This window comes from Scyliorhinus torazame, chromosome 30 (genome assembly GCF_047496885.1).
Source record: "Scyliorhinus torazame isolate Kashiwa2021f chromosome 30, sScyTor2.1, whole genome shotgun sequence".
In the NCBI taxonomy this organism is placed as follows: Eukaryota; Metazoa; Chordata; class Chondrichthyes; order Carcharhiniformes; family Scyliorhinidae; genus Scyliorhinus; species Scyliorhinus torazame.
The window spans coordinates 34602115-34619536 of record NC_092736.1 but is presented as its reverse complement, the minus strand read 5'-3'; the positions used below and the strand labels follow the sequence as shown (position 1 = coordinate 34619536).

At 49.1% G+C, this 17422-nt stretch overlaps 1 protein-coding gene across 1 annotated transcript in view; it reads left to right on the top strand.

Annotated features, from left to right (window-relative positions):
- Nucleotides 1-17422, top strand: part of vps13c (vacuolar protein sorting 13 homolog C) — a 473104-nt gene that overhangs the window by 436730 nt on the left and 18952 nt on the right. The window contains 3 exon segments of the mRNA XM_072493103.1: nt 2458-2503; nt 11003-11126; nt 12451-12565. Of these exon segments, the coding sequence (XP_072349204.1) occupies nt 2458-2503; nt 11003-11126; nt 12451-12565 (285 nt within the window).

The following is a 17422-nucleotide window of genomic DNA, read 5'->3' as shown; positions in this document are numbered from 1 at the left end:
TTACATAAGTCTCCTTCTTCCTCTTGACAAGTGTTTCGACTGCTTTAGTAAACCACGGTTCCCTCACTCGACCACTTCCTCCCTGCCTGACAGGTACATACTTATCAAGGACACGCAGTAGCTGTTCCTTGAACAAGCTCCACATTTCCAATGTGCCCATCCCCTGCAGTTTTCCTCTCCATCCGATGCATCCTAAGTCTTGCCTCATCGCATCATAATTGCCTTTCCCCCCAGATGTAGCTCTTGCCCTTTCCATCACTAAAGTAAACGTAATCGAATTGTGGTCACTATCACCAAAGTGCTCACCTACCTCCAAATCTAACACCTGTCCTGGTTCATTACCCAGTACCAAATCCAATATGGCCTCTCCTCTCGTCGGCCTATCTACAAACTGTGTCAGGAAACCCTCCTGCACACATTGGACAAAAACGGACCCATCTAATGTACTCGAACTATAGTGTTTCCAGTCAATATTTGGAAAGTTAAAGTCCCCCATAACAACTACCCTGTTGCTTTCGCTCCTATCCAGAATCATCTTTGCAATCCTCTCCTCTCTACATCTCTGGAACTTTTCGGAGGCCTATAGAAAACCCCTAACAGGGTGACCTCTCCTTTCCTGTTTCTAATCTCAGCCCATACTACCTCAGTAGATGAGTCCTCATTAAACGTCCTTTCTGCCACCGTAATACTGTCCTTGACTAACAATGCCACCCCGCCCCCTCTTTTACCACCCCTGAGCTTACTGAAATATCTAAACCCCGGCACCTGCAACAACCATTCCTGTCCCTGCTCTATCCATGTCTCCGAAATGGCCACAACATCGAAGTCCCAGGTACCAACCCATGCCGCAAGTTCACCCACCTTATTCCGGATGCTCCTGGCATTGAAGAAGACACACTTTAAATCACCCTGCCTGCCTGCCGGTACACTCCTGCAACTTTGAAACCTTACTCATGACCTCACTACTCTCAACCTCCTGTATACTGGAGCTACAATTCAGGTTCCCAACCCCCTGCTGTTCTAGTTTAAACCCTCCCGAAGAGCATTAACAAATTTCCCCCCCAGAATATTGGTACCCCTCTGGTCCAGGTGTAGACCATCCCGTTTGTAGAGGTCCCACCGACCCCAGAATGAGCCCCAATTATCCAGAAATCTGAAACTCTCCCTCCTGCACCATCCCTGTAGCTACGTGTTCAACTCCTGTCTCTCCCTATTCCTCATCTCGCTATCACGTGGCACGGGTAACAACCCAGAGATAATAACTGTTTGTCCTAGATCTAAGTTTCCACCCTAGTTCCCTGAATTCCTGCCTTACATCCCCATCCCTTTTCCTACCTATGTCGTTGGTACCTATGTGGACCACGACTTGGGTCTGCTCCCCCTCCCCCTTAAGGATCCCGAAAACACGATCCGAGGCATCATGCACCCTGGCACCGAGGAGGCAACTCACCAACCGCGAGTCTCTCTCATTCCCACAGAATCTCCTATCTATCCCCCTAACTATGGAGTCTCCAATGACTAATGCTCTACTCCTCTCTTCCCTTCTGAGCAACAGGGACAGACTCTGTGCCAGTGACCTGTACCCCATGGCTTAACCCTGGTAAGTCGTCCCCCTCAACAGTATCCAAAGCAGTATACTTGTTACTAAGGGGAATGGCCACAGGGGATCCCTGTACTGACTGCTTCCTCCCAGCCCCTCTCACCGTCACCCATCTATCTTTATTCTTCGGAGTAACTACATCCCTGAAGCATCTATGACCACCTCTGCCTCCGAATGATCCGAAGTTCATCCAACTCCAGCTCCAGTTCCCCAATGCGGTTTCTGAGGAGCTGGAGATGGGTGCACTTCCCACAGATGAAATCAGCAGGGACACTGACGGCGTCCCTCACCTCAAACATTCTGCAGGAGGAACACTGCACTACCTTCCCTGTAATCCCCTCTAGATTAAAAAAAAGAAAGAAATAGCTTACCTGTTATTCACTCCCCTTCTCAGCAAGCACTCATTCAGTAACCTCTGCGCCCCGCACGATAACACCTGAGGGAAAATAATTAAAAACTACTTATCAGTCACCAGCCAGTCCCTTACCTGCAGGCTGTGACTTCACGGTTCAACTTTCCACTTCTACCTGCCCTCGAGCCTTCCTCTTGATCTTTACAGCGGTTGGTTTTTTTTTTGGTTAGAGGAGGGGATAGGGAGGGAAACACTGAAGAAGCGTTTCGCGTTTGAGTGTCACTTGACAAGAGCTCCTCCACAAACCACCTCCAAGTTAGGGTGAGCACACGGATGTATGCAAATTTCCCCTGCAAACCTTTGTCATGAAACTTTGTTTTCTCGATGCTTATCATATAGATGCAGTGATCCTGCTTTGTTGTGCCTCAGTATAATCATTTCAATTGAATAATATATTCTGTAATGTACAAACATTTACAAGTATTCATCTTGTATCTTTGTTTAGGGTGTGGTTGGAGGATTTACAGGAATAGTCACAAAGCCAGTTGAAGGTAAAGCGTCTGAACCTTTACAGCGTTGCATGTTGTGATGGACAGACCATTGAATGTACTTCATATAAACTTCTCTTTTGTATAATGTATCCAACTACATGGAAGCGCAGGAAATAGGAGCAGGAGGAGGCCATTCGGCCCTTCCAGCCTGCTCTACCATTCATTACGATCATGGCTAATCATTCAACTCAGTAACCTGTTCCCGCTTCCCAGAGCTGGGACTGAACCTTGGACCTCAGCGCCGTGAGGCTGCAGGGTTAACACAATGCGCCACCGTGGTGCCCGAGGGTCCTACATTTGTCGTCACCAATCTTTGTCTCTTCACAAACGTATGGAAGTTTTTTAAGTCAGTTTTTATGTTTCCCGCAAGCGTACTCATATTTTCCCCTTTTTAATGACCAGTTATTTTGCTGTTCCCAGCATTCTGGTCATATCTTGGCAGCATTGTAGTGTGTTGTCCCTGCCTCATTTTTGCTTTCCATCCCTTTGACTTACTGATTTAACAAAAATACAGTTCACTATTTCAACCTTTGCAAAATTAAGCAAAATTGCCCTCCCCACTCTCACCTCGACCTGGCCCTCCCCAGGCTCCAGCCCGACCTGGCCCTCGCCAGGCTCCCGCCCCGACCTGGCCCTCGCCAGGCTCCCGCCCCGACCTGGCCCTCGCCAGGCTCCCGCCCCAACCTGGCCCTCGCCAGGCTCCCGCCCCGACCTGGCCCTCGCCAGGCTCCAGCCCCGACCTGGCCCTCGCCAGGCTCCAGCCCCGACCTGGCCCTCGCCAGGCTCCAGCCCCGACCTGGCCCTCGCCAGGCTCCCGCCCCGACCTGGCCCTCCCCAGGCTCCCGCCCCGACCTGGCCCTCGCCAGGCTCCAGTCCCGACCTGGCCCTCGCCAGGCTCCAGTCCAGATGTACCTTTGTTTATTTTGGCCCAGCACACTCACCGATGCTGGTGTTCACTGCTCCTCCAATCAGAGAGCAGGAGAGAAACAGCCTGTGATTGGAGGATCGGCTCCATGCAGAATCCTGCACTGAAACTCCCTTCAGGTAGTCCCGGGCCACAGAGAGGGGCATCACAGGCCTCACGTTGGACAAGCCTGCTCTAAATACTTGATGATACTCTCACTAAAATTTATTTTCCGATTGGGAAGAATCTGGGCTGTTTTTGGCACTGTCCTTGACTTTTTAAAAATTCTTTTTCACGTTTTCTCCCAAATTTACACCCACCAACAATAAACATTAATCAGTAACAAATATGCCATATCAATAACAACGATCCCATCCTCCCACCAAACCCCAAACATTAGCCCGCATGCTCACATAAACAAATAGAACATAGAAAGTTACAGCGCAGTACAGGCCCTTCGGCCCTCGATGTTGCGCCGACCTGTGAAACCACTCTAAAGCCCATCTACACTATTCCCTTATCGTCCATATGTCTATCCAATGACCATTTGAATGCCCTTAGTGTTGGCGAGTCCACTACTGTTGCAGGCAGGGCATTCCACGCCCTTACTACTCTCTGAGTAAAGAACCTACCTCTGACATCTGTCCCATATCTATCTCCCCTCAATTTAAAGCTATGTCCCCTCGTGCTAGACATCACCATCCGAGGAAAAAGGCTCTCACTGTCCACCCTATTCAATCCTCTGATCATCTTGTATGCCTCAATTAAATGACAAAAAGGAATCAGGAATCACCCATCGTCACCATCAACACCCCCCCCCCCCCAAACTAATGTTCGATGTTATCCAGATTTTGAAAGTGCATCATGAATAATGCCCATGAATTGTAGAACCCCTCAGTCCTTCCCCTCAGTTCAAACTTAACCTTCTTAAGAGTCAAGAATTCCAGCAGGTCCCCCTGCTACGCCAGGGCACAGGGGAGAGAGGCTGCTCTCCATCCCATCAGGATCCGCCTTTGGGCGATCAACGAGGCGATGGCTACAACATCTGCCTCCGCACCCGTTCCCGTTTCCAACCCCGGCTGGTCCAACACCCCGAATATGGCCACCTGGGGCCCCGGGTCCAGTTTCACGTTCACCACTTTAGAAATTATCCTAAAACCTCCTTCCAGTAATCCTCTAGCTTTGGACAGGACCAAAACATATGATGCTGGTCCCCCCCCCCCCAACCGCAACACTCACACACATCTTCCACTCCCTCAAAGAATCGGCTCATACTCGCCCTCGTGAGGTGTGCTCTGTATGCCACCTTCAGCTGTATCAGCCCCAACCTCGCGCACGAGATAGAGGCATTCACTCTCCGGAGCACCTCACTCCAGAACCTCTCCTCCATACCCTCTCCCAACTCTTCCTCCCACTTTGCTTTGATCCCTTCCAGTGGTGCCTTCTCCTCTTCCAAAATAGCTCCGTAAAATGCTGACAGTCCCTTGTCGTCAGCACCTCCTCCAGCAATGTGGAGGCCAGCTCCCCCGGGAAGCTTCTTATCTCCTTTCTGGCAAAATCTCGAACCTGCATGTACCTAAACACCTCCCCCTGCTCCAACCTATACTTCGCTTCCAGCTCCTTCAGTCCTGCAAATCGACCTCTAAGAAATAAGTCTTTTAGTGCCTTAATCCCCTTCTCCTCCCATTTCCGAAAACTTCCATCCCACCTCCCTGGCTCAAATCTGTGGTTTCCCCGAATCAGCATTTCCCTTGACCCTGCCCCCAACTCGAAGTGTTGGCGAAACTGCCTCCAAATTCTCAATGAAGCTATTATTACCGGACTCCCTGAGTACTTCCCCGGAGCTATCGGGAGCGGCGCTGTTGCTAGTGCTTTCAATCCCGACCCCCTGCACAAACTCTCCTCCATTCTGACCCACTGGCAATCAACCCCTCTGACCCAGCTCCGCACCTTCTCCACATTCGCCGCCCAGTAGTAATACATCAGGTTCGGAAGACCCAAACCCACTGCCTGCCTTCCCCTCTGTAGTAGCGCCTTTCTAACTCTGGCCACCTCCCCATCCCATATGAACGAGGTAATCCTTCCCTCAATCTCTCTGAAAACTTTCTTTCCCGTAACAGCCTCCGCGAACAGGCGCCGGAATGTGGCGACTAGGGGCTTTTCACAGTAACTTCATTTGAAGCCTACTTGTGACAATAAGCGATTTTCATTTCATTTCATTTCAAAAAGCGTTTGGCAGGGAAATCGGCAGGCATTGAAAAATAAACAGGAAGCGTGGCAACACGTTCATTTTAACCGCCTGTACCCGACCCGCCAGTGACCGAGGGCGACCATCCCACCTTGCCAGATCCTGTCCTTGATACTAATATCTTTATATAATGCCATTATGTCCATTTCTTTTTCATTCTTTGGTACATTTTAAGTTGTACTCTATCCGTGTGAGGAAAACGAGGGATAAATGATTGAGAAACTGAGGTTTTGCACTGAGTGCTGAATTTGGTGCATTTGAGTGCGATAGTGAGAGTTTGGTGACCGAGGGAGTTAGGTGAGGAGGGAGTAAGGTGCTCCTTTCATTTTGTTTCCGACATTTCCGCGAAGAGAGCCAGGAGTTTACAGAAAGTGTAGCTGACTGGGAGCAGAGTCGGAGGGCGGAGATCTAGTTAGTCCACACAGCAGCTATATTCTGTAAGGTAAGAGGGGATGGAGGCTAGGCCAGTTACATGCTCCTCCTGTAGGATGTGGGTGGTGAGGGATACCACCGGTGTCCCCACTGACTGTACCTGCGGGAAGTGCACCCAACTTCAGCTCCTCAAAGACCGTGTTAGGGAACTGGAGCTGAAGCTGGATGAACTTCGGATCATCCGGGAGGCAGAGGGGGTGATTGAGAAGAGTTACAAGGAGGTAACCACACCCAAGGTACAGGACAAGAATAGCTGGGTTACGGTCAGGGGGAAAAAAACAAACAGGCAGACAGTGCAGGGATCCCTCGTGGCCGTTCCCCTTCAAAACAAGTATACCGTTTTGGATGCTGTTGGGGGGGATGACCTACCGGGGGAAGGCCCTAGCGGCCAGGTCTCTGGCACTGAGTCTGGCTCTGGGGCTCAGAAGGGAAGGGGGGAGAATAGAAAAGCAATAGTTGTAGGAGATTCAATGGTTAGGGGAATAGATAGGAGATTCTGTGGTCGCGAGCGAGACTCCCGGAAGGTATGTTGCCTCCCGGGTGCCAGGGCCAGGGATGTCTCGGATCGTGTCTTCAGGATCCTTAAGGGGGAGGGTGAGCAGCCAGAAGTCGTGGTGCACATTGGTACCAACGACATAGGTAGGAAAAAGGGTGTGGAGGTAATAAACAAGTTTAGGGAGTTCGGCTGGAAGTTAAAAGCCAGGACAGACAGAGTTGTCATCTCTGGTTTGTTGCCGGTGCCACGTGATAGCGAGGCTAGGAATAGGGAGAGAGTGCAGTTGAACACGTGGCTGCAGGAATGGTGTAGGAGGGAGGGCTTCAGTTATTTGGATAATTGGAGCGCATTCTGGGGAAGGTGGGACCTGTACAAGCAGGACGGGTTGCATCTGAACCAGAGGGGCACCAATATCCTGGGAGGGAGGTTTTCTAGTACTCTTCGGGAGGGTTTAAACTAATTTGGCAGGGGAATGGGAACCGGATTTGTAGTCCAGCAACTAAGGTAGCCGATATTCAGGACGCCAAAGCGTGTAATGAGGCAGTGGGGAAGGGAACACTGACAAAGGAGAGTACTTGCAGGCACGGAGATGGGTTGAAGTGTGTATACTTCAACGCAAGAAGCATCAGGAATAAGGTGGGTGAACTTAAGGCATGGATCAGTACTTGGGACTACGATGTGGTGGCCATCACGGAAACTTGGATAGAAGAGGGGCAGAAATGGTTGTTGGAGGTCCCTGGTTATAGATGTTTCAATAAGATTAGGGAGGGTGGTAAAAGAGGTGGGGGGGTGGCATTATTAATTAGAGATAGTATAACAGCTGCAGAAAGGCAGTTCGAGGAGTATCACCCTATTGAGGTAGTATGGGTTGAAGTCAGGAATAGGAAAGGAGCAGTCACCTTGTTAGGAGTTTTCTATAGGCCCCCCAATAGTAGCAGAGATGTGGAGGAACAGATTGGGAAACAGATTTTGGAAAGGTGCAGAAGTCATAGGGTAGTAGTCATGGGCGACTTTAACTTCCCAAATATTGAGTGGAAACTCTTTAGATCAAATAGTTTGGATGGGGTGGTGTTTGTGCAGTGTGTCCAGGAAGCTTTTCTAACACAGTATGTAGATTGTCCGACCAGAGGAGGGGCAATATTGGATTTAGTACTGGGTAATGAACCAGGGCAAGTGATAGATTTGTTAGTGGGGGAGCATTTTGGAGATAGTGACCACAATTCTGTGACTTTCACTTTAGTAATGGAGAGGGATAGGTACGTGCAACAGGGCAAGGTTTACAATTGGGGGAAGGGTAAATATGATGTTGTCAGACAAGAATTGAAGTGCATAAGTTGGAAACATAGGCTGGCAGGGAAGGACACAAATGAAATGTGGAACTTGTTCAAGGAACAGGTGCTACGTGTCCTTGATCATAGATCATAGATCATAGAATTTACAGTGCAGAAGGAGGCCATTTGGCCCATCGAGTCTGCACCGGCTCTTGGAAAGAGCACCCTACCCAAGGTCAACACCTCCACCCTATCCCCATAACCCAGTAACCCCACCCAACACTAAGGGCAATTTTGGACACTAAGGGCAATTTATCATGGCCAATCCACCTAACCTGCACATCTTTGGACTGTGGGAGGAAACCGGAGCACCCGGAGGAAACCCACGCACACACGGGGAGGATGTGCAGACTCCGCACAGACAGTGACCCAAGCCGGAATCGAACCTGGGACCCTGGAGCTGTGAAGCAATTATGCTAACCACTATGCTACCGTGCTGCCCGTAAATGTATGTCCCTGTCAGGCAGGGAAGAGATGGTCGAGTGAGGGAACCATGGTTGACAAGAGAGGTTGAATGCCTTGTTAAGAGGAAGAAGGAGACTCATGTAAGGCTGAGGAAACAAGGTTCAGACAGGGCGCTGGAGGGATACAAGATAGCCAGGAGGGAACTGAAGAAAGGGATTAGGAGAGCTAAGAGAGGGCATGAACAATCTTTGGCGGGTAGGATCAAGGGAAACCCCAAGGCCTTTTACACATATGTGAGAAATATGAGAATGACTAGAGCGAGGGTAGGTCCGATCAAGGACAGTAGCGGGAGATTGTGTATTGAGTCTGAAGAGATAGGAGAGGTCTTGAACGAGTACTTTTCTTCTGTATTTACAAATGAGAGGGGCGATATTGTTGGAGAGGACAGTGTGAAACAGATTGGTAAGCTCGAGGAAATACTTATTAGGAAGGAAGATGTGTTGGGCATTTTGAAAAACTTGAGGATAGACAAGTCCCCCGGGCCTGACGGGATATATCCAAGGATTCTATGGGAAGCAAGAGATGAAATTGCAGAGCCGTTGGCAATGATCTTTTCGTCCTCACTGTCAACAGGGGAGTACCAGGGGATTGGAGAGTGGCGAATGTCGTGCCCCTGTTCAAAAAAGGGACTAGGGATAACTCTGGGAATTACATGCCAGTTAGTCTTACTTCGGTGGTAGGCAAAGTAATGGAAAGGGTACTGAAGGATAGGATTTCTGAGCATCTGGAAAGACACTGCTTAATTAGGGATAGTCAGCACGGATTTGTGAGGGGTAGGTCTTGCCTTACAAGTCTTATTGAATTCTTTGAGGAGGTGACCAAGCATGTGGATGAAGGTAAAGCAGTGGATGTAGTGTACATGGATTTTAGTAAGGCATTTGATAAAGTTCCCCATGGTAGGCTTATGAAGAAAGTAAGGAGGCATGGGATAGTGGGAAATTTGGCCAGTTGGATAACGAACTGGCTAACCGATAGAAGTCAGAGAGTGGTGGTGGATGGCAAATATTCAGCCTGGATCCCAGTTACCAGTGGTGTACTGCAGGGATCAGTTCTGGGTCCTCTGCTATTTGTGATTTTCATTAATGACTTGGATGAGGGAGTTGAAGGGTGGGTCAGTAAATTTGCAGACGATACGAAGATTGGTGGAGTTGTGGATAGTAAGGAGGGCTGTTGTCGGCTGCAAAGAGACATAGATAGGATGCAGAGCTGGGCTGAGAAGTGGCAGATGGAGTTTAACCCTGAAAAGTGTGAGGTTGTCCATTTTGGAAGGACAAATATGAATGCGGAATACAGGGTTAACGGTAGAGTTCTTGGCAATGTGGAGGAGCAGAGAGATCTTGGGGTCTATGTTCATACACCTTTGAAAGTTGCCACTCAAGTGGATAGAGCTGTGAAGAAGGCCTATGGTGTGCTCGCGTTCATTAACAGAGGGATTGAATTTAAGAGCCGTGAGGTGATGATGCAGCTGTACAAAACTTTGGTAAGGCCACATTTGGAGTACTGTGTACAGTTTTGGTCGCCTCATTTTAGGAAGGATGTGGAAGCTTTGGAAAAGGTGCAAAGAAGATTTACCAGGATGTTGCCTGGAATGGAGAGTTGGTCTTACGAGGAAAGGTTGAGGGTGCTAGGCCTTTTGACATTAGAACGGAGAAGGATGAGGGGCGACTTCTTAGAGGTTTATAAGATGATCAGGGGAATAGATAGAGTAGACAGTCAAGAGACTTTTTCCCCGGGTGGAACAAACCATTACAAGGGGACATACCTTTAAGGTGAAAGGTGGAAGATATAGGAGGGATATCAGAGGTAGGTTCTTTACCCAGAGAGTAGTGGGGGCATGGAATGCACTGCCTGTGGAAGTAGTTGAGTCGGAAACATTAGGGACCTTCAAGCAGCTATTGGATAGGTACATGGATTACGGTAAAATGATTTAGTGTAGATTTATTTGTTCTCAAGGGCAGCACGGTAGCATTGTGGATAGCACAATTGCTTCACAGCTCCAGGGTCCCAGGTTCGATTCCGGCTTGGGTCACTGTCTGTGCGGAGTCTGCACGTCCTCCCCGTGTCTGCGTGGGTTTCCTCCGGGTGCTCCGGTTTCCTCCCACCGTCCCAAGATGTGCGGGTTCGGTGAATTGGCCAATGATAAATTGCCCTTAATGTCCAAACTTGCCCTTGGTGTTGGGTGGAGGTGTTAAGTTTGGGTAGGGTGCTCTTTCCAGGAGCCGGTGCAGACTCAAGGGGCCGAATGGCCTCCTTCTGCACTGTAAATTCAATGATAATCGATGATTAACCTAGGACAAGGGTCCGGCACAACATTGTGGGCCGACGGGCCTGTTCTGTGCTGTATTTTCTATGTTCTATGTTCTATGAAACCCTGAAGCACAAATGTGTGCTTGATCAGTCATGAGGCTGGGGGTGGAGATTATTGTAGACCTATAATAAATTATTAGTCAGGTGCACGGGATTATCTGTTTCCCAACATTTATTTTGTGTTAACCTCCATTGCTGATCTGTGGGAAGGAGTAACATCTAATATCAGTCAGCAGTTGGTGGCAGCATCAGTAATGAATGTGTTCCATGATTGGATTACCATTTCTAAGTGACTATGTACCATTTCCTGCAACAGGTGCCAAAAAGGAAGGTGCGGCTGGCTTCTTCAAAGGCGTGGGCAAAGGCCTGGTCGGAGTCGTTGCCCGACCGACGGGTGGGATCATTGACATGGCAAGCAGCACTTTACAAGGAATCAAAAAGTAAGATCGAACAGAATTCACCGGGACCGCCTCCCAGTGGCTCCACACTATGAAGAAGCCTCAGGGATTTGTAAATGCTGTTGTCTGCTTTTTACAAATTTGTTCATGGGGTGTTGGCGTCGTTGGCTGGGCTTTCATTTATTGCCCATCCCTGAGGGCATTTGAAAGTCCAACCACATTGCTGGGAGTCTGGAGTCACATGTGCATCAGTAAACCAGATGCGTTTTTTTTTAACGACAATGGTTTCATTGTCATCATTAGACTGTTCATTCCAGATTTTTATTACATTTGGATTTGTTTATTGTCACGTGTACCGAGGTGCAGTGAAAAGTATTTTTCTGTGTGCAGCTCAAACAGATCATTTAGTACATGAAGAGAAAATACATAATAGGGCAACACAAGGTACACAATGTGCATGCATCGACACCGGCATCGGGTGAAGCATACAGGAGTGTAGCATTAATCAGGTCAGTCCATAAGAGGGTTGTTTCGGAGTTATTGAATTCCAATTGCACCATCTGCCCTGGTGGGATTTGAACCAGGTGCCCAGAGTATTATCCTGGTTCTCTCGATTATTAGTCCACTGACAATCCCACTACACCACTGCCTCCGCTGCTCACCCGCTGAAGAGCTAACAGGAATCTTAAATATTTTAAATTATATCAGGATGTGTTTTAATAGGAACTGGAGTTCTTGTATAATTAGGAATCAGAGTTTTTTTAAATAACGTAAAATCTCACCCACAACGCACCAGCTGCATTCATGAGGGGCACTGCGTAAATGAAAATGAAAACATTTTAAATTCTGATTGGTTAACCTACTTGCCTTGGGTTTAAATTTATTTTCACCTTGGGATGCGAGGGTTGCTGCCGAGGCCAGCATTTTCTGACCATTCCTCTCGGGAATGTGGTGATGGGCTGCCGTCTTGAAGTTTTAGCCACAGTGCTCTTCGGGAGTAGAGTTACTGAAATTTGACCCAGCATTGACAAAGCCCTATTTCCAAGGCAGGATGCTGCTTCCGTGCAGGTGACGGTGTTCCTGGGCACGTGATGCTCTTGTCCTTCAAGGCCCTAGAGACCGTAGGTTTGGGAATTACTGTTGAAGAAACCTTGGTGAGTTGCTGCAGTGCACCGTGCGGATGGTGCAGCAGACTGTCCCCACACAGCCGGCAGCGGAGCAAGTGAATGAATGGTTCAGGTTGCAGATGACGTGCCCATCAAGCCGACCTTTAATGGATTTGCTCGATCTTGTTCGAAAAAATAATAATTTACGATATAAACAGAAATAAGTTCCAGTCATTTATTACAATACCTGATTGTTCCAGGGTAGCAGAGTCAACTGAAGATGTCAGTAAACTCCGCCCACCGCGGTGTATCCGTGAAGATGGAATCATCAGGCCTTATGATCGCATTGAGTCCGAGGGGTGCAACTTGTTTGAGGTAAAATCTGTTACTATTGTTTAGATACTGGAAAAAGATTATCAAAGTCCTGTATTGATTGCCGTGCTGCATTTGTCGTGTCTCTGCTCGCTGAGCTGCGTTTGTCGTGTCTCCGCTCGCTGAGCTGCGTTTACCGTGTCTCTGCTCGCTGAGCTGCGTTTGTCGTGTCTCCGCTTGCTGAGCTGCGTTTGTCCTGTCTCCGCTCACTGAGCTGCGTTTGTCGTGCTGCGTTTGTCCTGTCTCCGCTCGCTGAGCTGCGTTTACCGTGTCTCTGCTCTCTGAGCTGCGTTTGTCCTGTCTCCACTTACTGAGCTGCGTTTGTCGTGTCTCCGCTCACTGAGCTGCGTTTGTCGTGTCTCTGCTCGCTGAGCTGCGTTTGTCGTGCCTCCGCTCGCTGAGCTGCGTTTGTCCTGTCTCCGCTCACTGAGCTGCGTTTGCCGTGTCTCCGCTTGCTGAGCTGCGTTTGTCGTGTCTCCGCTCGCTGAGCTGCGTTTGCCGTGTCTCCGCTCGCTGAGCTGCGTTTGTCGTGTCTCCGCTCGCTGAGCTGCGTTTGTCGTGTCTACGCTCGCTGAGCTGCGTTTGTCATGCTGCGTTTGTCATGTCTCTGCTCGCTGAGCTGCGTTTGTCGTGTCTCCGCTTGCTGAGCTGCGTTTGTCGTGTATCCGCTCGCTGAGCTGCATTTGTCGTGCTGCGTTTGTCGTGTCTCTGCTCGCTGAGCTGCATTTGCCGTGTCTCCGCTCGCTGAGCTGCGTTTGTCGTGTCTCCGCTTGCTGAGCTGCGTTTGTCCTGTCTCCGCTCACTGAGCTGCGTTTGTCGTGCTGCGTTTGTCCTGTCTCCGCTCGCTGAGCTGCGTTTACCGTGTCTCTGCCCGCTGAGCTGCGTTTGTCCTGTCTACGCTCGCTGAGCTGCGTTTGTCGTGTCTCTGCTCGCTGAGCTGCGTTTGTCGTGCCTCCGCTTGCTGAGCTGCGTTTGTCCTGTCTCCGCTCACTGAGCTGCGTTTGCCGTGTCTCCGCTTGCTGAGCTGCGTTTGTCGTGTCTCCGCTCGCTGAGCTGCGTTTGCCGTGTCTCTGCTTGCTGAGGTGCGTTTACCGTGTCTCCGCATGCTGAGCTGCGTTTGTCGTGTCTCCGCTCGCTGAGCTGCATTTGTCGTGCTGCGTTTGTCGTGTCTCTGCTCGCTGAGCTGCGTTTGTCGTGTCTCCGCTCGCTGAGCTGCGTTTGTCGTGTCTCCGCTCGCTGAGCTGCGTTTGTCGTGTCTCCGCTCGCTGAGCTGCGTTTGTTGTGTCTCCGCTCGCTGAGCTGCGTTTGTCGTGTCTCCGCTTGCTGAGCTGCGTTTGTCGTGTCTCCGCTTGCTGAGCTGCGTTTGTCGTGTCTCCGATCGCTGAGCTGCGTTTGCCGTGTCCCTTCTCGCTGAGCTGCGTTTGTCGTGTCTCCGCTCGCTGAGCCGCGTTTACCGTGTCTCTGCTCACTGAGCTGCGTTTGTCGTGTCTCCGCTTGCTGAGCTGCGTTTGTCCTGTCTCCGCTCACTGAGCTGCGTTTGTCGTGCTGCGTTTGTCCTGTCTCCGCTCGCTGAGCTGCGTTTACCGTGTCTCTGCTCTCTGAGCTGCGTTTGTCCTGTCTCCACTTACTGAGCTGCGTTTGTCGTGTCTCCGCTCACTGAGCTGCGTTTGTCGTGTCTCTGCTCGCTGAGCTGCGTTTGTCGTGCCTCCGCTCGCTGAGCTGCGTTTGTCGTGCTGCGTTTGTCGTGTCTCTGCTCGCTGAGCTGCGTTTGCCGTGTCTCCGCTCGCTGAGCTGCGTTTGCCGTGTCTCCGCTCGCTGAGTTGCATTTGCCGTGTCTCCGCTCGCTGAGTTGTGTTACACTTTTTGCTTTCTAGTTGACGATGCTCTCGCCTATTTTTGCTGTTTGACTTGGTGCTTAAACACTGTTTATAAATGCACTCTGTATTCTTTCCCTCTGAGTCCAAAGTCCTTTTCAGAGAGGGTATGACAAACGAGCCAAGTGTAGCCATATTGCGGGTAGTACGATAGCACAAGTGGATAGCACTGTGGCTTCAAAGCTCCAGGGTTCCAGGTTCGATTCCCTGCTGGTTCACTGGTTCGATTCCCCGCTGGGTCATTGTCTGTGCGGAGTCTGCATGTTCTCCCCGTGTCTGCGTGGGTTTCCTCCGGGTGCTCCGGTTTCCTCCCACAGTCCAAAGACGTGCAAGTTAGGTGGATTGGCCATGGTAAATTGCCCTTAGTGACCAAAAAGGTTAGGAGGGGTTATTGGGTTACGGGGACAGGGTGGAAGTGGGTCGGAGCAGACTCGATGGGCCAAATGGCCTCCTTCTGCACTGTATGTTCTATGTCATGGCAGTACTATAGATAATATTATTTTACTTTCACCTGCTAATATTGAACCTGTCCGTATTGACTGAAGTTGCTAAAATGCCAATTCAAGCCTGGCATTTAATGGAACTTGCGGATCTTTCATTGGTAGCTGATTCACCTTTCCTACAACAAATCCATATTTAAAACCTTTTATTTTTTTTAGAAAATCTTTGTTGCTTCAGAGTGTTTTGCCTTTCCTTGAGTGTGGTCCAATTCAGGTCCCTGATGTGTCTCTTGTATATCTCCGAATGTGGGTGGATTTCACGTATTTCGCTTTTATCTGCTGATTTTAGATAATTGAGCGGTGTTTACATGGCGATCTTTAAAATGATGGGGGTATCTGCTAGGGTAGAAATACGTGGTTGTTTATATCTGGTGGGGATGTATGTGAAATTCTCTTACCCCCAAAGTAGCCTGTGGAATCTGGAGGTGGGGGTAATTGAAAGTTTGAAGATAAAAGCAAAATGCTGGAAAAGCTCAGCAGGTCTGGCTGCTCTTCAGGATTTTTGAAGATATTGATTTGTTCTAATGTAACACTCTGTAGGGGTATGGAGGAACGCTGGGTAAATGCAGTACATTTCAGCTCTGGTCAGATTGAATGATGGAATAGGTTTTTTATGGGGCCGAATGGCTTGCTTTGCAAATGTGTTCTGTTTGCTTTGATCCCTGCCGTGCTTTGCATCGACATGTTCAATGTTGAGTCCAGTCTTGCCATTAGGATGTGCTCCCCCTTTCTTAATCATCTCCATTTATCTGTATTGAACTTATCTGCCATAGTTCCGCTGTTCTGTCCACTCATTTAAATTGTTCATCTCTTTTTGCATTTTCTCGACCGATTTAGTAAATGTTAATTGCACCATCCACAGCTCTCCCAGTTTGGCACCATCTGCGAATTTAAACAACTTTTGTATCTGAATCCAGATGATTTGATATAAACCAGAAATGGGCGGCACATTAGCACAGTGGTTAGCACAGTTTCTTCACAGCGCCAGGGACAAAGGTTCGATTCCCGGCTTGGGTCACTGTCTGTGCGGAGTCTGCACGTTCTCCCCGTGTCTGCGTGGGTTTCCTCCGGGCGCTCCGGTTTCCTCCCACAAGCCCCGAAAGACGTGCTGTTAGGTGAATTGGACATTCTGAATTCTCCCTCTGTGTACCCGAACAGGTGCCGGAATGTGGCGACTAGGGGCTTTTCACAGTAATTTCATTGCAGTGTTAATGTAAGCCAACATGTGACAATAATAAAGGTTATTGATTATTATTAATGGGACAGTCAGGCCCAGTTTCTGGCCTTTTGAGCCTCTTCATGTTACAGCCCCCCACCTAATACCCTCTGCCGACTCCTTGTACGCCTTCAAGCCTTCCTGAAGATGCCCGCTATCCTAAGCCTGCACCACAGCTATTCCGAGCTTTAGTGAAAGCCATATTTGGTACGTTCTATCGCAGAGTTCCAACTTCCACTTGTGATGTCACATCCTCAGCAAGAGTCGAACAGAACCTGCCCTTTATGAAATGATGTAAAATGTTGTTTTCGTGCAGATAATCCTCATGTTTCTTTTCAATGACCTATTCCATTATTTCGGCAGTCACTGATCAGAGATTGCAGAGCCTGTATTTGTGATCCCTCGTCACCTTCTGAATCCCAGGACCTCATTAATAATAATCTTTGTCACAAGTTGGCTTACATTAACACAATGAAGTTACTGTGCATCTTTGAAACTCTATGGGTCCTCTCCTGGCTCCATCATAGTGGCTTCAAGGTCTGTGCATGTGCACACTTTGCCCTTTCGTCACTCTTTGCACAGGGTCTTACTGGTATTCAGTCCTTTTAAGCCTGTTGTAAGTGGTATCCAAGTCATTGAGTTTTGGAACCTCCAATGTTAGTTATCATCTGCTCACAGAAAGGGATCTTGTACAAATGGTCAGAGATGGAAGCAAAGTAGAATTGGCAAGTTTCAGAAAGTGTAGGCTCACACTCACAGGCAAAACTCAGCCATTCAGATAATCTGGTTGTCCCAAGCTGTGTCTGTTTCTCCGTGATGAAGGGAGTGCAGCTTGAGCAGTTATTACAGTCAACAGGAATGGCAAGAAGAGATTTTGAAGATCTGGAGGCTGGTGGGACAAGGCGGGTGTGATTACCAAATCGTCCTGTGCAATTTTCATTCATGGCATCTTCCCCCCCCAACTCTGAATCACACCTTATGAGCGTAGAGACAGGAGTAGACCATTCAGCCCCTCCAGTCTGGCACCACAACCTTCTCTTCTCTCTAATTGTTAGAGGGGCCATCCCATCCTTTATCCACTCTTGTTCAACTTCCATCACGCAGGGTCCTGACTACTTCTTGCCGTGCACATTCCTGTGCAATAGAACCGGATGCAAAATCTTCTGTGTTCGTCTTTTCCATCATTAATTTTTGAATAACCTTTATTGTCACAAGTAGGCTGACATTAACACTGCAATGAGGTTACTGTGAAAAGCCCCTAGTCGCCACA